This window comes from Octopus sinensis, linkage group LG3, assembly GCF_006345805.1.
Source record: "Octopus sinensis linkage group LG3, ASM634580v1, whole genome shotgun sequence".
NCBI lineage: Eukaryota > Metazoa > Mollusca > Cephalopoda > Octopoda > Octopodidae > Octopus > Octopus sinensis.
The window spans coordinates 12,130,572-12,155,490 of record NC_042999.1 but is presented as its reverse complement, the minus strand read 5'-3'; the positions used below and the strand labels follow the sequence as shown (position 1 = coordinate 12,155,490).

The following is a 24,919-nucleotide window of genomic DNA, read 5'->3' as shown; positions in this document are numbered from 1 at the left end:
TAAAAGGCAGTGGTAGTGGTGGCATGTAAAAAGCACCCAGTGGAGCACTCTGTAAAGTGGTTGGTGTTAGGAAGGGCATCCAGCTGTAGAAACGTTATTAAAACAGATCACGGAGCCTGGTATGACTCCTGGCTTTACCAGCTCCTGTCAAGCCATCTAACCCAGGCCCATATGGAAAGCAGGTGTTAAATGATGATGCTTTTGACCTGGGAGTGCTGGGTAGCTGAATGTGGTTAGAGAAATGCTTTAACTTTTTTTTGAGTTTTTTTTTTTTGTCTTTTTAAAGATTTTACTTGGTTGGATCAATGATGAACTTGCTGATCAAAGAATTATTGTCAAAGATGTTGAAGAAGATTTGTTTGATGGCCAAATTCTTCAGAAACTAATAGGTTTGTTTCTTTTATCTAATTAAATATACACACACAGTTTTTAGGGTTTTTATTTATATTTTGTTGGAGTTTTTTTTAAATAGAAATTTTTTGTTTGTGTGGAAGGTTTTCCTTTCTACAGTATTTTATGGATCACTTTTAACACAGTTTTTTGTTTGATACATTTTCATTAAAAACTCTGGGGTCAATTCTTTTTCCATGCATCAATGTTAGATGAAAACTAGATCGGTGAATATATTTTTTTGATTTCTGATGGGGGTTTATTTTACAACATAGACTCAACAGAAAATACATCAATCAGTCCCCTGAAAATATACAACAGCTATACTAAAAAGTATGCGTAACTATTTTTTTTTTATTAACTGATACAGGTCTTTGAAATTCTTCCTCTTAACGAGTGATGCCTCTTTGCCTGTGTTGGACCCAACTCTCACATCTTCTTTGGAGAAAATCCAATCAAGCAGTGTCGTAGCCACCTGTTCAGTCACTGTTCCCCTCATCTCTCTCATCAAATTGTTGTCCCCAAAGATTGGTCTTTACTGGACCAGATATGTGGAAGTTTAGAGGGTACCAGATCCAGGTAGTAGAGCAGGGATCATTGAGCAATTCCATTTACCAGTTGCTTGTTGTGTTGTCAAAGATGTGTGTGTGGGCAGACATTGTCAAGGTGAATGTGGACCGTTTTTAGACTCTTTTTTTAATCTCTTTCTTCTTTATGGCATCTTTAAGTTACTTGAGTGTTTTAATGTACCACTTGCTGGCCATGGTACAGAACATTCCAGAAAATCAGGAAGTATGACACCCATTAAAAAAAGAAGAAACAAACCCTGATGCTATGACTTTCTGTTCAACCACTGGCTCTAAAAATTGGTGCAGCTCCTGTCCAAGCGATGCCAGCATGGAAAAATAGATGTTAAATGATGATAGCTGTTTGCATCATTGGTGATTGAGGTCATTGGTCTCAGTTGATAGCCTCCTGCTGTGTGCTTTGTCGTCAGGGCTAGTTTCCTCCTCTTTAAACCTCTTCATCTTTTCATGTACATTGATCTTGCCAATGCTGTCATCTCCATCAACAACCTGTAACCTCCTGTGTATGTCTCACTTCTTGACATCCCTCCTTCATCAACAACTCAGTGATGGCTGAAATGTTATTTCTGCTTGGAACTCATTATTTGCTGCCTGCAACAAAGAACAGGAAGAAGAGGAAGATTTACTCTAGAAGAAACGTTACTCTACGAATGAGTTCAATTTGAACATCCTTTATCACTAAATAAAAAAGGTTGTGCCTGCTTTTGCAGCATGTGTGCATGTACACGTATGTATATATGTCCACTTTGGTTAATTTAAGGTATTTAGACTCTTGTTAATGAGAAATGTCTGCTAGTTCTTCTGTAATTCCAGTGAGTAAATCTTCATAATTTATATCAAAATCAAATCATTCTATTTGGAAATTAATTTTATTTTGATATTTTTTAAACTAATTCAAAAATACCATTTTAAATATATTGTTAACATTTCATTTGAAACTATTTAACAATTTTATATTTCATTAGTTTTGTCTATGTGCAAAAAATTAACCCCCTTTTTTTTTATATTCTCTCTTTAACAGAAAAACTAGCCAACATCAAAATTCAGGTTCCTGAGGTAACTCAGTCGGAAATCGGTCAGAAACATAAGTTACGCATTGTTCTTGATGTTCTCAATAATGAAATCTTTCAGATTGATCCTGCCAATCACGATGAACTTCATTGGAGTGTTGATAGTAAGTTGGGGTCTTATCACTGAGATATATTTTTAATTTTGTTAATGTTTTTCACAGATAAATTTTGTCATGATGTAAAGATTATTTTTCACGGTTTAGTAATAATGCTGGCAGTAAGTCTGCTGATCAAACCCAAGAAAATATTTTTCTATTTGTTTCCCAAACTGCTGATTCTGTCTGATACGTGTGTCACCATCTTCTGGTGATGCAGTGAGATTTCAGCGGTGAATGTACCAAGGTAGAAGGGGGATACCACAAAACACCCTGTGAAACGAACTAATAAGTCTGACAATCCACCACACAAGACTCCTACCATTCTAAATCTTTTCTACATTAAGCACAAGGCCAGCAATTTTGAGGGGGGGTGCTAATTGATTACATCGACCTCAGTGATCAATTGGGGCTTATCTTATTGATCCCAAAAAAGACAAAGAAGACTTTGATGGGATTTGAACTCAGACTGTAAAGATGGATGAAATGTCACTTAGCATTTTGTTCCACATGCTAATGATTCTGCCAGGTGTTGCTGCCTTTGATCCTTTTTTAATCACACCTGAAAGGATGAAAAGTGATGCTGACCTCAGTCAGATTTGAACTCAAATGCAGAGAATTTCAACAAATGTCACAAGACTTTCTGACCCTTTCAACAACTCTGCCATGTTTTAATAATACTACTTTCTAGATTGTTCTATTGAGCCCCAGTTTGTGAGAGGAATTTCTGTTTTGTTTATACTATTGGAGTTCCCCTACCTTCTTTTAGCTGTCCATAATTGACAGACTCCTCTCAGTCTTACTTCACTGTCGAGGGATTCACATTGAGACAAGCATCCATCAGTGGAAACATTTCAAACCCCTTTAATCCTTGTTACCATAGAAAAAAATGCCCTGTACAGGTTGACATTAGGAAGGGTATCCAGTGGTAGAAACATTGCCAAAACAGATATTGGAACCCGATGCAGACCCCTGATTAGTTGGAACCTGTTGAACTGTCCAACCCATGCCAGCATCGAAGACAGATATTAAATGATAATGATGAGGCATACTGTCTCATAAAATAAAACACATGACTCATTTACCTTCTTCCACCTTACTGAAAACTAGATACCATTCCTATCTTATCACCTGTTTACGTAATAAGTATTTTATTGATGCATTAAAAAAACCTCATTAAAATAGAAATAATATGAAAGTTATTTTTATTCTTTATTTCAAATGAAAGATTTGCAAAACAATTCTCTAAAAAAAAAAATGTGATCTTTACTTTTTGACCTACAGATTTAAAAAATAATTTTTGTAACTAAACACTTTCAAACTTCGGACACTGGTAGAATGTGTCATATAAAATATCTTTTACTCTTAGCATTTTTGAGAAAAACTTATATTTACAAAGTTATTTCATGTTAAAGTTGTCCTATTTCGGTGAACAGGTGTATCATTTAGGATTGTTCTAATATATTTGAATGTGAATAGAGCCAAGTATATACGTGTACACACAGACATGCCCTTGGTGAGATTGGACTTTTGTTCGATTTAGTAGAAATATGGCAGGCTTATCTGCCTGCCCTGTTATTGTTAGGGATTAAGCTTTATCTGAAAATTAATAAAAAAAAAAGAGAAAAAAAGTAACAACATACAATGATTGGTCATTACTGAAATTGACTTGAGGTATTTTGTGAGTTGACTCTATTAAAAAGTCGTGTCACTTCATTGTAGGTATCCACTCTAAGAATTTGGCTGCTATACTTCATCTGCTGGTTGCCTTGGCCCGATTCTTTCATGCTCCCATCCGTCTTCCTGACAATGTGGCTGTTACAGTTTTAGTGGTTCAAGTAAGTTCAGAACATTTTCTTTCTTGTCATTATTCATTTTTCTGCAGGACATTTCATAGGTCAAGGAGTTGGCTTCCCAACCATGTAGTTTCAGGTTCAATTCCATTGTGTGGTACCTTGGATAAGTGACTATTACTATAACCCCAAGCTGACCAAAGTCTTATGAGTGAATAGTTTCTATATAGGGAGTGCCCCCCCCCCACCAAACATTCCACATTACAGTTTGACAAATGTTTCAACAACAAACCTATGCTGTACAATGGTCCAAATCATTGTGGTAAGTTAAAAAAAACAACAAAAGCACTAAAGCACCTCATGAAGACATCATTACCCCCTGCCCTAACATTACTAGCACCACACCAGTGGCTGTGTGAAATACGGCAGTTTGTCTCTGCTCTGTCCTGTTTTATTGCATATCATCATCATCATCGTTCATCAGTAATTTAGTAATTGATTCTTTTCTATTCTTTTTCATTTTTAGAAATGTGGAAAGGCACTGAATACAAGGAAAGTGAAAGTTGAAATTACTAGTTCTCATGAGTAAGTTTGTATTATAAATCTTTCTCTTTTTTTCCACTTCAGTAATAGATATAGCAATATTTGATAACAAAGAGTTTATTATACTCCTAGTTAGTATTATCCAGTCTAGACTGTAAAGTCATGAATTCAAATTGGAAAAAACAAGCAAATCAAATATGAATTGTCAAACTAATTATTGTCCTCTGTTTAATTTCATTTTGAGCGATTGTCAGCTTATTTGAATGCTTCTGCCTTACATTGACTACAACAACCATTTTCAGGAAGATTTATTAAGGATTCTCTTTTTCAGCAATTCATGTTTTTTCAATATAAATTCTGTAGATTGTGAGGAATATTTTTCTAGTTAATCAATCAGTATTTGTTTAGTTTTGTATTATTTTCTGATAAAAAGTTTGAATTTTGTTGGGTAGAAGCAACAAGAAGCAGTGTTAGACATGCTTTGCTTTTTCTTAGAATACTGACAATAATAACTACAATGAGGTTTTTTTCCCAATATTGAAAGCTTCATTGCAGACTCAGATTTTTTGGAGAATAGTTCTTCTGTTATTTACCATGATAATATCTTATTAATTTATTTTCCACATAAAGTACTATGTTTGGGAGTGTGGGATGCTAACTGTGAGGTTCGTGTATTAAGAGTGCTGACATAAGTGACATGAAATGGCTTCAACTGGGATTGAAACCTGCCTGTCACTTGAATATCTAACCCTTATCCACTTGTCTTTGCCACTCTCAACTTAACTAAGCCACATAGGAAGAAAACAGCATTTACAGAAAAATGAATTCAAATCTTAGATTCGCTCTTATGACAATATGTATCTTTTATGATTTACTTGTTTCAATCTTTAGACCGTGGCCATGCTAGGGTACCACTTTTAAGTCTGGTACTTATTCTATCGGTTTCTTTTTGCTGAATTGCTAAGTTATGCGGGAGTAAACCCACCAACACCAGTTGTCAAGCAGTGGTGGTGGGACAAACACATATATACACGATGGGCTTCTTTCAGTTTCCGTCTACCAGATTCACTTACTAGGCTTTGATCAGCCCAAGGCTATAGTAAAGGACACTTGCCCAAGATGCCACTCAGTGGGACTGAACCCAGAACCATGTGGTTGGGAAGCAAGCCTCTTACCACACAGCCATGCCTTATTATATGTTTGAAATGTTGGTTCCTATGTTTATGAGTTTATTTGTTACTCGAATGTCTGTATAAAACCTGTTCAGTTGTTGGTGGTGGTTTGTATTTCAAGATTATGGCTTTTCTAATTGGTAGAATTATACATGCTTGTATCTGCAGTAACCATTCTATTCTTGGTCAACATTCTTCTAGAATCTGTAATGAGATTCTTCTTGTTCAGAATCAATCTTTGTCTAGAACATATCTCCCCAACGCTATCCAAGTGTACTTTCATGTTTACAAGAACCTGTGATCCTTAAAGATCATGGGGTTGCAGGGGATTGTAAACGGGTCCACTCGCTCCCTCTGCAAATCAGGCAAACATGGAAGAATCAGTGTTAAAGGAATGGTAATAAACGAGGGATATGTTGACTCTTTACAGTATAATACTAAGAAGAAAATGAAATGGCCAACATTTCTATGGAACTGTTCAAAGGCATAGCTGTAGAGAATGTAGCAGTCAGGTTAAAATACTCTCCTTTAATGCCTGGAAGATATCTGAATTCAACAAGATTACATCTATTACCAAACACAATTTCTTAGAGTTCCAAATGGAGAAGGGATGTCACACTGAACAGCAGTTTGCTACATTATCGAGAAATCAACAGCCCCTGGGTCTGAGGGAAACCATTAACCATACCAGCTTCACAGCAAGGAATGATTAAATGCCTGAAATATTTTACATGGCTTAAGGAGAATGCAATCAGTCAAATTCATCTCAGATTTCATTACTATGTGGCTCTCGTTAGTAGTTTAGTTATCTCAGAATTAGACTGTAAGAGTCCTTCAGAACTGTTGGAAGATTGTCTATGAAGCTGTTCTTCAAAAATAGGAGTTTTATATCTAGTCATTTGGACATGAAAAAATGATCACATATTGAATGTATTCTGGAATAAATATACTTCAGGTGGAATTAAATAATTTTTTTTTTAGACCATCTGTGTATGAGATCATTTCATCCCAAGAAGGATAAAAAAAAAAGAAAAAGAATCCTACGTCTGACGTTTTCGCGAATCTCTGCTGGGACAGTGTTTGCCCTGCTCTGATATAGATTTGCTTATGAAGAGATTTTCTCTTCAGACAGAAAACCAGGTTGTCTTCCAGTGGTGGCATTTTTAATTTGATGCTCTTTCAGTTCTTATTTGAGCAGTAGGACATCTAAAAGATTAAAATAAATCAATGAATGATTTTTTTCCCACGAACGATAAATTCGGCGACAGTTCAAGTGTAAAGTCATCAAATTTTAAGTTTAGATCCTAATTTTTATTTTGAGTAAAAAGAAAAGGGGGGAAAAAAATGTTCAAGGGAAGCAACTTATAAAATAATTACTGTGCTGGGTTATGCCCCTTGTACATTTCTTTCTCTGCTTCAATGAGATTTCATTATTTGCCGACAGAAATATTATTTCGAGAAATTCAAATTAAAAGTGTAATGTGAGGTATATTGTTTCCCCCCCCCCTTTTTTTTTTTTTTACAAATTTACAATTTTCGCCTTGTGGAAAAACGATAAAAGGTGCTTACTGCCAGATTATGTATTTATCACTTTATGGGCCAGGATCATATTTCCATATTTGTTTGAATTTTAATTTTAAAATATTCCATTCATTCAGGTATTCATTTATGTAAACATCTCAGTTTTATTAATTACAAATTTATTAAAACATTTATTTGGTTTTTTTTTCTCACCTAAAACTGAAACATTTGAAAGAATTCATAAAATCTTGACTTCATATTCATGTTTCTGGAGCCACATATTGTGTGAGGGCAACATGATAATTAAAAATAATTGATTTAATTAATTACATAATAATTTATTTTCTTCCATTTTAATGCTATATTAAATACAAAATACCCCTGTATTAAATACAATTTCAGAGAACTACTAGATGATGGGTAAGAACATTTCTTTGATTATACCATCTCTTACCTATTGAAGTAACTGGTCTACTTTCTTCATCTTTTGGTCAACTGTCTTGCTCCAAACTTCAACTGGATTTTTTAACAGTTTTCACCAATAACTCATCACCCACCACAATCACTACTTCTCATCTGTTTTCATTTTTAACTGGATTTATTGCAAAATGTCAACTTAACTCTCTTATAAACTGTGTCATTTGTTATAGTTAAATGTTTTAAAAGAGCCACTGTCTGATAGATTGGGCCCATGGTGAACGTCTCTCTCCATCAGAGTAGCTGCTTCATTGGTGTGGGTTAAAACCAGTCAAAATTGATTCATTACGAAGAACATCTATTTCTGAAATAAAAAGGATTTACCAGGGAGCTGTTTGTGTGTGAATGTAAACAAATAAATATATGCTAGCATGGAAAGCAGACGTTAAATGATGATGATGATAATATATATATATATATATATATATATATATATATATATATCTCATCATCCTCATGATATATACATACATGTGGCAGATGTGTAAGTACATTAAACACGAGGAATGTAGGAAAAAAAACCCGACTCCTTCAAATGTCAGGGGGAATCCTTAGAAGTAGTAGACAATTTCTGTTACTTCAATGGCCAAGTTAGTGAGGAAGGTTGTTCTGAAAGTGGAGCTGCTACAATAAGAATAGGTTGGGTGAAGTTCAGAGAGTTACTATGTCTGTTAGTAATGAAGGGCCTCTCCCTCAGAGTGAAAAGGCAGATTGTATGGTGCCTGTGCACAAACAGCTATGCTACATGGCAATGAGGTGTGGGCTGTGACTGTTGAGGACATGCAAAGGCTTGAAAGAAATGAAGCTGGTCTGCTGCACTGAATGGGTAATGTCAGTGTGTGTATACGACAGAGTGTGATTTGAGAGAGAAAAACTGGGACTGCAAGACATCAGATGTAGCATGCATGAAGACCATTGCATCGAGAGGTGCTGATCTCTAATTGTAGAGGGAACATGTGGAAGGAGTAGACCCAGGAAGAGGTGGGACAAAGTGATGAGGAAGAATCTACAGATGCTGGGACTCACAGAGAGGGTGACAAGGGACTGAAATTCCTGATGGTTTGCTCTGCTTGAGAAGACAATCCTGCTAAGTGAGAGCACGGTTGTTCTTGCATACAAGCTTGTCCCCCTGCATCCCTCTCCCACTGAACATTCTTAACCTTGCAGGTAAAAAGCACCCCGACCGGTGGAGCACTCTGTAAAGTGGTTGGTGTTAGGAAGGGCAGCCAGCTGTAGAAACCATACCATGAAGCATGGCCAGCTCTTGGCAATGATATAAATGAATAACAATGATTGTTGTACACCCAGTCCAGTTATATTAATAATAAAATATTTCACTCTAAACTATAATTAGTATTGTCTCTCTCACCAATCTCCCTCGCCCCTTCTCTCTCTCTCTCTCTCTCTCTCTCACTCTCACTCACTAATCTCTCTCATTCTCCCCTCCCCTCTCTCTCATATATTTGTCTTTCCTCGTATTTCCATTCTTATCATAAACATCTCATCAAAGGGAAATGCATGTCAGCCCATTTGGAAGACAACATATTACTAGTATTATTATTATTATTAGTAGTAGTATCATTGTATCTTTCTTTTCATGGAAACTCGAGCACAGATTTGGAAGGTGAATTCTATTTTATTCATTTCTTTCATTACGTAAAATTGTTTATTATTTTTGATGTATACACTAACGCTCAAGTCAAACAAACAATTAACAACAACTAAAGCGTAACTTTCTGTAAAGATTTCCTCTGTCTGTGTGTGTGTGTCGTCTGTCTGTCTGTCTGTGTGTGTGTGTGTGGTTATTTTAAGTCTTCTATTAAAATACATATTTCTTGCTTTCAGAACATCAAATATTAAAAATTCATTGCCATTGTTGATTTAGTTTATCTCCAATGTATTCTCTTAATCTTTTTAAGTAAAGAATTTAAGAATGTTAAAAAAAAAAAAAAAAATAGAAGAAATGAAAATGTATCTGAGTTTGAATGCATGTACATGTGTGTGTACTTGTGTATTTGATGTAAGTGTAATGTGTGTGTGTGTGTGTGTGTGTGTGTGTTGGTTGAGTCAATGTGTTGAGACAAAGTCTTAATCTTTACTATGGTGTTCAATACTCTTTCTTCCAGCAGACAACACTCAGAGGTGTGTGTGTGTATATCTCTCCCTAATATTTCCCTAAGTCCAGCCCCATTAGAAAAACCTTTAACCCCCAATCTATAAGATTCTCCTACTCCACCACCACCACCACCATTGCTGGGGTAATCTAACATCTTAACAACAAAAAACTTAGAAACCTACAATTAACTAACCTTTATCATAATTGCAAATCTCACCCTAACCCCCATACCCACGAACCTCTTTACAAACACTGACCCTCATACCTCCTATTCTAAGTCTATTACTAACACCTGTACTGTAAACTTACCTCACAACCCAAATATACCTAAATACAGAAATAAAGAACAACAGTGATAATACCCTTAGACATGAAAGCTACCATAAACTACATCCCACTGACGTCTCCCTCAATTCCCTAAATAAATACCATTTCTAATGCTGCTACAGATAATGAACATAGCACCAATAACAATCACCCTGCACCCCCCTGCAAACGCCCAACCTCCTGTCCCTTAGATAATTGTTGTCTTACTAAAGACATTGTTTACAAATGCATAGTATTAGCTTACACTCGCCTCCTTATGAGAGCTCAAAATCTCTCGTGGAAGCATCATCCAACCAAAGTACAAATATATGGGAAATTACCACCTGTGTCATCTCTTGTGAAAGGTAGAAGAGTCCAGTTTGCTGGACATTGTTGTAGAGCTGAAAACGAGGCAATTTCTACTCTTCTCCTTTGGAAGCCATCTGCTCACGATACTAGAAGGCACGCACTCTCCTACCCTGATGTAATCTCCAGGGATACAGGCATCCAGCAACAGGACCTCCGTAATGCTATGATGGACCGTGAGGTCTGGCATAACATAGTAAATTCCATTGTCTCGACCACGGTCGAACAATGAATATATATATATATATATATATATATAAAAGCTCATGCAGCACTTCTTTATCTCAGTTAATCCACAAACTTCTGCATGTATCAATTCCTTATTATCTGAAGTGGTTCATAGTCACCCATGCTGAACTGTGTACCTGCTATAACAACTAGTGTGATCTCTGCATCACCAAAGTCTTCTCCATTGTGCAATCCACTGGTTGTTTGAATGAATGGAATAGCATAATTTTTACTTGTTGCCACAAATTATGCAATACATTCTCAAAGCACAAATAACAACACTGTCATTCCCTATCTCCCCTGCCCCCAATTGATATTCCTCTGCATAGATTTCTACTACAACTTTTTAACCAGCTTTACATTTTCTGAACTTTTTATTTTTATATTTCCCACCTGTTTTCTTTATCCTTTATGAATTTCCATAACTTTTCTATCTCCATACACATCTCACCTGCACATGAAAATATACAAGTGCCCGTGCACACATACATATCTACTAGATCCTGCAGATGCACAACATATACATGAATGCATGCTAATATGCACTTGTATAATTTTAGATTTTAGCTACTTCTCCTCCTACTATCTTCTACTTCTCTCTCCTTCCCCAGATTTTAAAATTAATCTATTACCAACCACGAGCATAACTAAGTCGAATCTCTGACCGAAAATACATTGACTTAGAGTTACCAAAGAGTTTTCGATTTAATCTACCTCAGTATGGTAATGTAGTGTATATAGGTTTAGATATTGTAATCTTTTTCTTTCTTTTTTTAATTCTTTTTCTTTCCTTCTTTCTGCAGGGATATGGGAGCCAGGATTGGCCATGGTAAGTATCTTAGTATCCCTTAGTTGTCTGATAAACTGTGGCCCTTGGTGAGTATTTCTTCAAATGTTGACACTATACAGATGTGACATGTTGCCCACTGGTCAGGGCTTGGGGTTCTTCATCATTAGGTCAGGGGATCAATTGTTGGATCAAGCACTGCTGTTTGGTCTTAAACAAAGCACTTCATTTCATGTTCCTCCATTCTACTCAGCTGGAATTAGTACCAGTGGCAGTTGGGGGTTAAGACTATGACAAGCTGCTATCTTGTTCGACAACACGGCTCTTGTATGCTCAGAGTTATTGTTAAACCTTAGGTTACCGTATTTCTTTTGAATTCATTTCCTTTGTTTCAGTTAATTTTGAAAAATAACGAATTTAGCCAATTAACTTTGTCATTATTAAATTGGTTTATGGAACCTAGATTAACATGAAATTTCTGATGGATAGTTTTTAGATAATTTTAAATCAGGGTTTGTGTCACAGAACCAAAGGTAGTCTCAAGTAGGTTGTGATCAAAAGGCTTAAACACTTCAGAACTGAAGATAATCTCTGGCCAAATGAGTTCTGTGAACTTCAGATAGACTTGACATTTTTTTTTTATATAGATACATATTAATATTTTAATAGAAATTATTAACTTATTAATGTCTATCCATATTGTTTTTCAACTTTACAAATTAGAAAATAATTTATAACTGTAACTTATTTTATGATCAGTGTAACAAAGAGATTTATTTTTCCATGGGTCATCCAACCCATGCCAGCATGAACAACGGATGTTAAATAGTGGTGGTGGTGATGATCTTACTGAAGTGAAGGTGTCCTAGTAATTAAGGTGTTGCACTCACAAGCCTAACGTTATTGATTCAATTCCTGGACCAAGCAACACCTTTGTCTCCTCAAGCATTTTGGATCGCTCTTATCTACCCAAGCTGTAATAATGAGCACCAACCTATTACTGGTTCAGCTCTCTCTCTCTCTCTCTCTGGATGTGCACCTCAACACTATTTTGATGCATTTTACATTTCCTATTATGTTATTGTTAATTTGAATATATTATACCATTATTTCAATGATGTTTATTTCATTAAAATAATATTCAAATATATATTTTTTTAGTATTATTTATTCTGCATCACCCTCACCGTCACTCATGACCACCACCATCATTATATGTGCTGTCAGGATAATATTCAATTCATAGTATATCGCAGATTTAGATTGACTATTTTGTTGTTATTTGTTTTGGATTTCGAAGGATCTGGTGTCAGAGGGGAGAAGAACCTTCTTACATAAACCTTCGTTACACACACATAAAGATCAGCTCTAGAGGATCAAGTAACAATAAGAGTTTCTTTCTTTTTTTCAATAAACAACTATTGTCTGTGGCATCCATTTCTCTCGTTCATCTTATAATGAATATTCTCTCATTTATTATTTTTTTTGTTTTCTCTGTTTTCTAATAAAGAATCAATCTTCACCTGACACAAATGTAAAATCCTCTGCGAACCGTTTCTTTTATTTTGTAGTCCGTGATGCTTTTGATACTCTTTTGGATCACGCCCCCGAGAAGTTGAATCTTGTCAAAAAGGTAAATAAGTTTTAAAAGTTAATGTTTATTACGTTTTGTTTATTAAGCTCTGTTGGCAACCAAAGATCTCTCTCACTCTGAGTGAAAGGAAGATTCTATGAGGCATGTGTAAGAACAGCAATGCTACGTGGTAGTGCGACATGGGCCCTGAATACCAAAGGCATGCGAAGGCTAGGGAGGAATGAAGCTGGGATGCTCTGCTGGGTGTGTAATGTCAATGTACATGTACGACAGAGTGTTAGGGTATTGAGAGAAAAGCTGGGCATGCAGTGTGCAAGAAAGGGGACTGTAAAGTGGATGGAGAAGAGGGAGACCCAGGAAGACATGGGATGAAGTATTGAAGGCTGATTTCAAAATGCTGAGCCTTACAAAAGAGATAATTAAGGACTGAGATTTTTGGTACCTTGTTGTACTCAAGAAGACCCATCCCCCTCAGCAGAATTAATACTGGTGCAGGCGTCATGTAATAAGTACTCAGTTCACTCTGTGGAGTGGTTGGCATTAGGAAGGTCATCCAGCTGTAGAAACCATGCCTGAAAAACAATGGAGCTTGGTGCTGCTCCAGCCCTTACCAGCACAGGTCAAACTGTCCAGCCCCTACCAGCATGACAAGTAGACATTAAATGATGATGATGGTTCTAATGTCAGAAAATTAGTTGAAATGAGGGACTAATATTTGGTGTTTGTGTTTAGATTGGTCGTATGGGTAAGAAACTTGCTTCTTAACCATATGTTCCAAGTTCAATCCTATTGCACGGCACTCTAGGCAAGTGTTGTCTATTACAGCATGAACTGACCAAAGCCTTGTGAGTGGATATGGTAGGCAGAAACCCAAAGAAGCCTATTGTATACATGTGAATGTATGTCTGTGCGTCTGTTTTTGTCCCCCACAACCACTTAACTGGTGTTGGTGTGTTTATGTCCCTGTAAGTTAGCAGTTCAGCAAAAAAAGACCAATGAAATAAGTCCTGGGTTTGATTTGGCTAAAATCCTTCAAGGTTGTGCCCCAGCATGGGCACAGTCTAATGACAAACAAAGCAGATAAAAGGTGTGTGTGTATGTATGTGTGTGCATCTCTCCTTGTCTTGATGTCACACATTTGTAAATGAGTGTCACTGTCATATAAGCGGTGTCCTTTGTTTCCAATAATCCATGAAAAACATGTTTGACCATGGGGCATGGGAATATTGTCTTCCTTAGAAACAGGTGAGGGTTTGACAGGAAGGGCATCCAGTTTTAAAAAACTGTAAGGAATGGACGAGGACAGCTGTGTGTAGAAGTGCTGTGTTCTAACGGTGGAGGGTACCTGTGAAAGAGGTAGATCCAGGAAGGCATGGGACAAGGTGGTGAAGCATGATCTTCGACGGGTGGACCTCACAGAGGCAATGACAGGAGAACGGGACCTTTGGAGATATGCTGTGCTTGAGAAGACCCGTCAAGCCAAGTGAGATTGTAGTCATGGCCGATGCCAGTGTTGTGTCACTGGGACATAAAAGCACTCTTTGAACATTGGGCGATAGGCTGTGCTTGAGAAGACCTGTTAAGCCAAGTGAAATCATAGTTGTGGCCGATGCCAGTGGCACATAAGAAGCACCGTTCGAACTTTGGGTCTCACAGAGGCAGTGACAGGTGACTGAAACCTTTGGCAATAGGTCATGCTTGAGGAAAGCTCTCAAGCCAAGTGGGATCGTAGTCATGGCTGATGCCAGTCTCCCTTAACTGGCACATAAAAAGCACCCAGAATGGTTGGCGTTAGGAAGAGCATCCAAATCAGACTGGAACCTGGTGCAGCTCCGCGGCTTGCCAGTTTTCGGTCAAATCATCCAACCCATACCAGCATGGACAAGGGACATTAAATGAGGAGGAGGAGGAATATTGCTGAAGTTAATTTTAGATGCTTTTTAACATAGCTTAGAATGTGTTGGAATTTTTATTCGATTGCTTCACAATATAATAATTCTATAATGTATTTTTTTTATTCAGACTCTGATATCTTTTGTCAACAAACATCTGATAAAGGTCAATCTAGAAGTTACCGATCTGGAGAAACAGGTAAAAATGAAATCTGCTCAAAAATGATCTAAATTAAAACCTGCCATCAAAATCCCTGTTAATTTATGTTCCCAACACCAACATAACAACAACAACAAAAACAATTATTTCAATCACTTCTATATTTTCAAAATTAATTGAAATTAATTTCTTTCTCTTTTAAACAGTTTCATGATGGATTCTACCTTATTCTACTGATGGGACTCCTGGAAGGATATTTTGTATCTCTTGGTTCTATTCACCAAACTGCTACAACCTTTGAGGAAAAGGTAAGATATTCTGTATTTTTAAAAGACTCCTCCACCTCCCGTTTGAACCTGCATGACTGAACTTCCTCCTCTCTTTGACCCTCCTATTTTACCCCTTTTCCTGAACCATTTTATCACTACTCTGTCTGGATTACCATTGGAGATTTATACTTCTTGGATTCATCTCTCATGGATCTTACCGTACACTATTGTTTATTTAATACTAGTTATGTCTAATTGTCATGTCAGAAACGGTTTTGGTCAGGGAACTAAACCACCATCTGTTTCCAAGTGCCTACTAGTACTACTACTACAGTGTGGCTGGGAGTTCTTAACAAACCAATTTATATCATTTCTAAGATTTGTATCTATGTAAGAAACGGTTTAGCTGTGTGGTGAAGGAGTCCCCTTTCCAACAGCAAGGTTTTGGGTTCAGTCCCACTGCTTCACACCTTGGGGAAATATCTTCTGCTACAACCCTGGGCCAATCAAAGCTTGTGAATGGATGTAGTAGATGGAAACTGAAAGAAACCTGTCATGTGTGAACGTTTGTGTCTTCTTATCTTGCATGATAGTTGTAAATGAGTGTCACTGTCATACAAGCAGTGTCATTCATTTCCAGTATTCTGCAAAAACATGTCTGGCCATGGGGAAATATGACTTTGCTTGAAAACAGATAAGGATTGGTGACAGGAAAGGCATCCAGCTGTAGAAAGATATGCCTCAACGAATTCCGTTTCACTCAAGCAAGCTTCAGAAATGATGATGCTGATAAACTTTTTCTTGCATTTTGGTACTAATTTATTTAATTAGTGATAAATGTCCAAACTCTGAAATCCAAAGATGATTTAATATTTCTAAAGATTAAATGCGTTTTAATTTCTTGGATGTTATTTTAAAATTAAGATTTGGTGCATGACTTTTTCCCAAAAATTATGTTCAACAAAGAAAAGAAAAATGGTGAAAATAAAAATGGTTACGTCAGATTTATTTCCCTTGCATCTTCCACTGTTTAAAACGTTTACGGCTGGGTTTTGGATGGCGGGAGGTATGATAATTGGAGTGAATATATCTTTTTTAAAAAATCATTAATTGCGATATCATATCCCTTTTTCCCTCCACTCTGGCCTCAGATGGATTGCTCTAATGATAATTATAATCCATCTCTCTCTTCCTCTCATATCTGGACACACACACATGCACATCATTCAGTGCATTCTATCATCCACCACCTCACTCATTTCCCACCCCTGCACAATTGCTTCCATTCACTTCTGCTCGCTCCATGCATTGAAGGTACATCCTGATACCCAACCACTGTTATTTTTATCTCTTCCCTGCTCCCGCTTCCGCTTCCAAATTATGACTAACCCCGTGGCCCCTTTACAAGAAGAAGAAACTTGTTCTCCCCAGACCCCTACTCTCCTCCTTTAATCCTCTTTGCATAAACCCACCTCTATCAGGGTCTTGCAAGCTGCTTGCTGATGCTAAGAAGAAAATCCAACCATGGAAACCATGCCAGGGCAGACATTGGAGCACAAATGTACACCTTGGACACATTGGACCCTGTCAAACTGTCCAATCCATTCCAGCATGATCAAGGCTGTTTGATGATCACACACACACACACGCACGTGTACACATCACGATCATTGCTCAGTGTAGCAGCTAGTGACTACAATCCTTCTCTTCTTGTCAGAGGAGGGAGAGGCATGGCTGTGTGATGGAGGGGGAGCTTGATTCCCAACCACATGGCTCAGAGTTCAGTCCCACTGGTTGGTATCTTGGGCAAGTGCCTTCTACTACAACCTTGGGCTGTTCAAAGCCTTCTGGGTGGATTTGATGGACAAAAACTGCAAGAAGCCCACTATATATATATATATATATATATATATATAATATATATATATATGAGAGAGATAATGTGTGTGTGTGTGCCTCTTTGTTTTGATGGTTGTAAACAAGCATTACCATGAAATAAGCAATCCTGTTTGTTTCCAGTCTTCCATGAAAAACATGCCTGGCAAAATGAAAATATGACCTTGCTTGGAAACAGTTGAGGGTTGTCTGATCCATGGAAACCTGGCCTTTAAATGAACATGATGATAGCCATGAGTTGAAAGAAGTTATTTTTCAGTGCTTTGCTGACAAAAAATAAGACCAGCAGAACAATCCTATTTTCTCTTACAATGGACAACGCAAATTCAATATACTGTTTCAGAGTTTAAACACTTGACCTCCGTATGAATTATCTCTCCCCCTCATTATTATTCACCACCCTGCCCATATCTCAACGTATGATTCAAGGGTTTTTATTGGTGTTTTTGTGTTTTAATCCCTTCCCAGGTCAGCTTTGATCATAAGAAAACCTAAGTTCAATGATGTTCTATAAATGAACATACCGTTTATTTTTTATTGGTGTTTTTTTGTTTTCATATATAGTGTATCTAAGACTGCATTGCTCATTGCTTCTTTCCTATTTTTAAGACAGAGAGTATGGATTGAGGGAGTTTTGGCTGCTACTTCTAGTAGATGAAGTGATTGTGTAAGATGTTTGTTTCATTGGCTCAATGCAAGAGAAACATAACACAGTGGGGATCATCTGGCTCGTCATTATCAGGAACCTCACACACACCACAAATGATAATAAAATTAGATACTTTCTCTGTTCAGCCTTATCACTGATTTAACATACTTAGCTGGAAACCTATATTTTCCTATCCTTTATTCTTAATACTGTATGATAGATACTATTTCTTTATCTTGTAAATGTGTGTGTGTGTGTGTGTAATACACACACACTTACATACACACGCACACGTATGTACGACAGGCTTCTCTCAGTTGTCTATTGTCACTTGTACGCTAAAGTTTCATTTTCTCAGTTTTCTACACAGAATCTGAATTTGTATTCCATTATTATTCCATTATCAGGAAATAAACTGCCAAACTGTTTCAGACATTAAATCAATGATTAACTTCTTCTTCTAGCTCTACTTATGGATAGAAAATAAGCACCAGATATCCTGGTCTGTAATTTACATCCAATCTAGACTGAGAGAGAGAGCATTTGTCTAATGCTTCAGCCATTAAGGACTGGCCCCTGTCTCTATGAAAGGCAGTGAGTTGGCAGAGTCATTAACATGTTAGACAAAGTGCTTAGTAGCAATTTTTCTGATGCTTTATGTTCTGAGTTCAAATCCTGCTGAGGTCAACTTCGCCTTTCATCCCTTCAGGGTTGATGAAGTACCAGTCAAATACTAGGGTTGCCCCCTTCCCTCAAAACTTGCTGGCCTTGAACTCTACAATGGATTGACATCTGTTCGGGGGCAACGTTGTCATCTCAGACACCATGGAAACCAGGTATGAGTTTCTAGGGCCAAGAGAAGAAAAACCCTAAGAAACAAGCTCCTTTGTGTCCTTTGGAAGTTCCAATTATGTTGTTAGTAATTTTATTGCTTTACAAAGAGTAAATGCAATGTATCTGGTTATTTTATTGCTGTGCTAACAACATACATCGTAAGTAATAATCTGCCTCTCAGTATCATTGTTATCTCTCCTGCCTCAGATGGAAGCAACTCATTAGGGCAGACTGTGTCTGATTCTGTCTAATAGGTCTTTTAGTTTTTCACAGCCAATATGTAAGACACCGGCTCTTGTCAAGGTCAGACAGGTAGCAGCTGTCTGTCTGCCTTCTGTTCCTCCTATCATCAGCACCGTCGTCAGCATTATCTGATGCAACCAACTAACCCCTTCCTTTAAAATTGGTGGCCTTCTGCCAAAATTTGCGACCTTATTTTTATGAACAGAAATATTATATTGAGGAACATTTTAATATGTAACTTGAAAAAGTATACAACTGTGTGCGCGTGTGTGTGTGTGCATGTGTAATATCTATGCGTCTTCTCGGGTTTTAATCGTTTCTCTTCCAAATAACTTCAATCAAATGATAAAAGTTGGAGAATGAATTAACCAAACCATTTGATGTTGTTCTTTCTCAGATATCTTTGATTGAGGCTGTTTAGAGCATGTCTTCAAAAAAATATTCAGGTTTTATATAGATTATTATTATTTCTTTATTCTTCTTATTTTGTATGTTTTTCTTTCCACTGTTCTTGTTGTGCTTTAAAAAACTAACAACTGCAGCAGCAGCAGTCTGTCTAATGGCGTTTTGGCAGTCAGGTTGCTTGCTGCTCAATCTTTGGCTCACTGCCAGCCTGTTGTTGGCTTTTTTACACTTCTACCACATTCAATATTTACCTAGATTCACAAGTAGACAAGTGTGATTTCTTAAAACATTTACTTGTCAGTTTTCAAGATTGTCACTACACACACACACACACACACACGCATGCACACATAAACAAATATACATACAGATATACTCCACACACACTCGCACACATGGATATTGATACTGCTAAGAGTAGAGAACACATCTGCACAATATTTTTTTTAAAAGTCTTATTATAGATTCGGTGTTACCTCTTGATGGCTTAGATCTACCTACTTCTTGCTATGACTCATTTCCACCCTTGAAACGTATCATTCATTTTATTTATATATAGCCACAAGTGTGATTGTGTGTGCAAGAAGTTCAGTTCCCAACCACATGGTTCTGAGTTCAGTCCCATCGTGTGGCACCTTTAGCCAGTGTCTTCTATGACAGCCTTGGGATGAACACAACCTTGTGAGTAGATTTGCTAGACGGAAACTGAAAGAAGCCCATCGTACATATGTGTGTGTGTCTTTGTCTTGACATCATGCAAGTAATATAAATGAGGGTCAAAAAAATATTACTTTTCTTGGAAACAAGAATGGTTTTGTGACTGGAAGAGCATTGGAAACTCTGCCTCAGTGACTTCTGTCTGATCCATGGAAAAGGAAGCCTGAAGATAATACACACACACACACACGGTCTTACAGTTAAGTACAAAATCCATTGTTAATGTTATAAATAATGTTGAGCTCACTTTGGAATTACTGTTCTCACTTAGAAGTGGCAAAGACATCATCATCTTCATCGTTTAGCATCTGCTTTCCATGCTAGCATGGGTTGGACGGTTCAACTGGGGTCTGGGAAGCCAGGAGGGTGCACTAGGCCCAGTCTGATTTGGCAATGTTTCTACAGCTGGATGCCCTTCCTAACGCCAACCACTCCATGAGTGTAGTGGGTGCTTTTTACGTGCCACCAGCGTAGGTGCCAGATGAGGCTGGCAAACGGCCACAATCGGATGGTGCTTTTTACGTGCCACCAGCACGGAGGCTCGTCAGGTTGGCGCTGGCAACGGCCACGTTCGGATGGTTCTCTTACGTGCCACCAGCACTGGTATCACAGCTACAATTTGAAATTATTAATCTCACTTTAATTCATTTAAGACCAACCTACCTGAGACCGTTCTCACTTGTAGCAATAAATACAGGATTATTGCCTGTGTTCAGTCATTGCCAGGAACACTTCTTAAGGAACCTTGATCAAGTTCTAAGCCCACCAACATTAGAGAAATCACTTCATTCAAAACAGGTGCAAAGCTAAGATGTGATGCTTCTTGCTTACCTTTTACAGAATTCTCTCTGTTGTGTGGCTTTTAGTTTTATAGACTTGTGGTACCCTCCTCCTCCCAGTCTCAATTTTACTTTTGCTTGCATTGAGTGGAGATGTCTGCCGGTCAGTCTTTGTCCCTGTTGACCTCTAAAGATTAGGCATTGGCCACTGAAGTCTGAGAAAACTTACCCTTCTTCCTTTTGGATTGGCACATGTACACATGAAAAACAACACATTCAAGTGTGGTTGTGCCACCGGACTGGCTCCTGTGCAGGTGGCACGTAAAAAAGACCATTTGAGCGTGGTTATTTCCAGTGCCGCCTGACTGGCTTCCGTGCTGGTGACGTGTAAAAAAGCACCCACTATACTCTTGCAGTGGTTGGCATTAGAAAGGGCATCCAGCTGTTGAAACTTTGCCAGATTGGAGCCTGGTGCAGCCTTCTGGCTCACCAGTCCTCAGTCAAACCGTCCAACCTCTACCAGCATGGGAAGCAGACGTTAAACGACGATGACAATATATATATCTATCTATCTATCTATCTATCTATCTATATATATATATATATATATATATATATATATATATATATATATATATATAGGGTCATTAAGAAGGAAACGTGTGATTTTCTTTTGCATCAAGTTTGACTGTCATTAATTCTAATGTTTTATCCTGACAATTCTTTGTTTTACAACATTGAAGAGTTACATCATCACTTTTCGAAATGCCATTCATGGTGTCTGATTCTATTCTGAGTTTTCTCTTGTAAATCAATTTTTGTGAATCCATGGATAGGTCAAAACTTTGTGTTGCTTATGAATATACGAGGGGCGTTCAATAAGTAATGCCCCTGACCCACTTCCCATAGCAGTAGAGCAACAACACTTGGCACAGTTATTAGTCTTTTCCTACATAGGAAATACCCAGAGTTATGCATTTCTCCCATCGTTTGATACAGCTCTGGAGACCGTTTTTGTAGAAGACCCCAGCTTGGTCCTCCAACCACGACGTGACTTCAGAAATCAAGGCTGCATCATCTGGGAAACGCTTTCCTTTCAAAAACAACTTCATGGCTGGGAAGAGGTGAAAATCAGAGGGTGCAAGGGGAGGAATTCATAGCCATACGCCTGTGCTTCTGATCTGGCGACACGCAAGTTGTGGACTGGAGCGTTGTCCTGCAGGAGGAGGATGCCTTTGCTGATCTTGACCCGCCTCTTGATTTTGATAGCTTCTCTTAATTTCCTCAAAAGTGAAGCATAATAGGCTCCTGTAATTGTGGTACCCTTAGCCAGGAAATCTGTCATCACTACTCCGTCCTGGTCCCAGAAGACTGTGAGCATAACCTTGTCAGCGGAGGGCTGCACCCTTGCCTTCTTTGGAGGAGGTGAATCACGGTGCTTTCACTGCATTGACTGGGCTTTGGTCTATGGATCATAGTGATGGACCCAGGTTTTATCCTGTGTGATCAGTCTTTTGAAAAATTTTGACTCATCTTCTTGGCACATCTCCAAATTCATCCTCAAGCACTCAACGCGTTCTTGCTTCTGGAAAGGTGTGAGCAACCTGGAAATCCATCTGGCAGACACCTTTTGCATATGCAAATGGTCATGAATGATAGTTTCCACAGACCCGGTACTAATCTTGACCTTATGGGCTATTTGGCGAATAATTATGCGTTGACCTTCCAAAATGGCAGCCTCAACTTAACGGACAGACGTCTCATCAACGGCAGAAGGGGGCGACCAGATCTGGGAGCTGTTTCCACAGAGTTCCGACTACGTTTGAATTCACAATGCCAGCGTTTTACAAGGTCATATGATGGGGCATCATCACCATAAGTTACTTTCACTTCATCAAAAGTCTCCCGTGGTGTGCGTCCTTTCAAATACAAAAACCAGATCACTGCTCGACACTCAACAGGCTCCATTTCACACTTGACTCAGTTCAAATACCTGTAAATCAGAAACCACAATTAGTTCAGAGCTGTAATTCGCCACTTAATCTATAGAGGTATAAATAAGTGCACATGCAAAATTTCAGCTAGATCAAACAACTGCAAGTGGGTCAGGGGCATTACTTATTGAACGCCCCTCGTAAGTTTCGTGATGGAACCAATGCATCCCAGACAGCTCAAAACATGAATGAGGTGTTTGGTGAAGATGTGGCAAATGAGCGCCCTCTACATTGATGGTTTGAGAAGTTTTGTTTAGATAAAGTCAAATATACTTGAAGTTCAAAATTGGACATTTCATCCTGAATGACCTGATATATTATGAGTGTGTTGTTACCCAAAAGTATATCATCTTTCCCACCCCCTGTCTGTCTGTCTGTCTCTCTCTCTCTCTCTCTATATCCCCTCCACCTCTCCTACTTGTCTATCATACCATCATTACTATTTTGCTGCTCTGCATTGTCAGACATCCCCCTATCCCTACTCTTATCAATTCCTGGTTCCACCCATTTCTGCCCCCTTTATACCTTGAACTCCATCCAGACACCTCATCACCATTATTTTATCGCTTCCCAATCCCGCCCAATCACTTTCAATGTAAATAGTCTTGCCCCCTTCTCTCTGCAGCAACAAACCCGTTCTGCCCCTTCTCCCACCACTCAAGCTACATGGCTACTTTATTAGTACTTTGCTAGTACCTCATTAGTACTGGTGCTACAAAACACAAAAAGCTACCCAGTCCATGCTGTGAATTGATTAGCATTAGGAGGGTCGTCCAATTGTAGAAACCCTACCAAAGCAGGACATTGCAGAACAAATGTAGTGGTTGGACCCATCAGATCCTATTAAACTTTCCAATCCCTGCCAACATGGAAGATGGACATAAAACAAGGAGGATGAAACATTTTTAATGGCAAATTAGTTCCTTATCATTTTAATGTTTCCATGGGTTGTCACAGTTTGACTCTGCTCCAATTCAAAGTCTCTCTCTTTCTCTCTCTCTCTCTCTCTTTCTCTCTCTCTCTCTCTCTTTCTCTCTCTCTCTCTCTCTCTCTCTTTCTCTCAGATCATTTAAGTTTGCAATGCACTCTTGTTCTTTCATAAATTTCCATTTAAAAATCTTCCCAAGTTTATTTCGCTTTTCATCCCTGATGTTCTTCAATAAACTTTCATCAGTTCTGCATTAATAATGAATCGAATACTGAGAGTCCAGAGTTTACAACAGGTGTCGTTTGACTAACAACACCTGTTGGAAAGTAGTGTAAGAGTAGAGTGTAACAGCTGACCTTCTCGGTGGCCACACACTGACTCCATTCCCTCCAATTAATCATTGCTTTCTTTACTTTGACATTAAGTGGATATAGCATGTTTTAAAAATAACACTGGAGTGTTTGGTTTGATAATCATGGCTGTGTATAATTGAGCCCCCCCCCACCTCCCTGTTTGTTATCAAACATATTATGCAATACTACAATCACACTACAGATGGGTTTATGGGTTAGCATGGGGGGGGGGGGGGGCTGGAAGTGCCTGTGGAAATGAAGAACACTTCAAACTTAATTTAGTAATATTTGAGTGGTTTCTTATTGCATTGTCAAAACCCATGGATGATATTGAGAGAAATCACATCTGCAAACTAATGAAGCATTCACAGACTAATTATACTGTACCTACACTCATCTATTTTAATTATACAGTACCTACACTCATCTATTAATTATACTGTACCTACACTCATCTATTAATTATACAGTACCTACACTCATCTATTAATTATACTGTACCTACACTCATCTATTAATTATACAGTACCTACACTCATCTATTAATTATACAGCACCTACACTCATCTATTAATTATACAGCACCTACACTCATCTATTAATTATACAGCACCTACACTCATCTATTAATTATACAGCACCTACACTCATCTATTAATTATACAGCACCTACACTCATCTATTAATTATACAGTACCTACACTCATCTATTAATTATACAGTACCTACACTCATCTATTAATTATACAGTACCT

The 24,919-nt window shown here is 37.9% G+C and overlaps 1 protein-coding gene across 2 annotated transcripts in view; it reads left to right on the top strand.

Moving 5' to 3' along the window:
- Positions 1-24,919, top strand: part of LOC115209255 (alpha-parvin) — a 125,821-nt gene that overhangs the window by 12,803 nt on the left and 88,099 nt on the right. Inside the window, exons 4-12 of one of the 2 annotated variants that reach the window (XM_029777548.2) lie at positions 287-389; positions 1,999-2,151; positions 3,865-3,980; positions 4,462-4,520; positions 7,574-7,591; positions 11,468-11,493; positions 13,023-13,084; positions 15,068-15,136; positions 15,304-15,405. In XM_029777548.2, coding sequence (XP_029633408.1) covers positions 287-389; positions 1,999-2,151; positions 3,865-3,980; positions 4,462-4,520; positions 7,574-7,591; positions 11,468-11,493; positions 13,023-13,084; positions 15,068-15,136; positions 15,304-15,405 — 708 coding nt within the window. The remainder of the gene's footprint in view (positions 1-286; positions 390-1,998; positions 2,152-3,864; positions 3,981-4,461; positions 4,521-7,573; positions 7,592-11,467; positions 11,494-13,022; positions 13,085-15,067; positions 15,137-15,303; positions 15,406-24,919) is intronic. The other variant, XM_029777549.2, reaches the window with a different exon arrangement.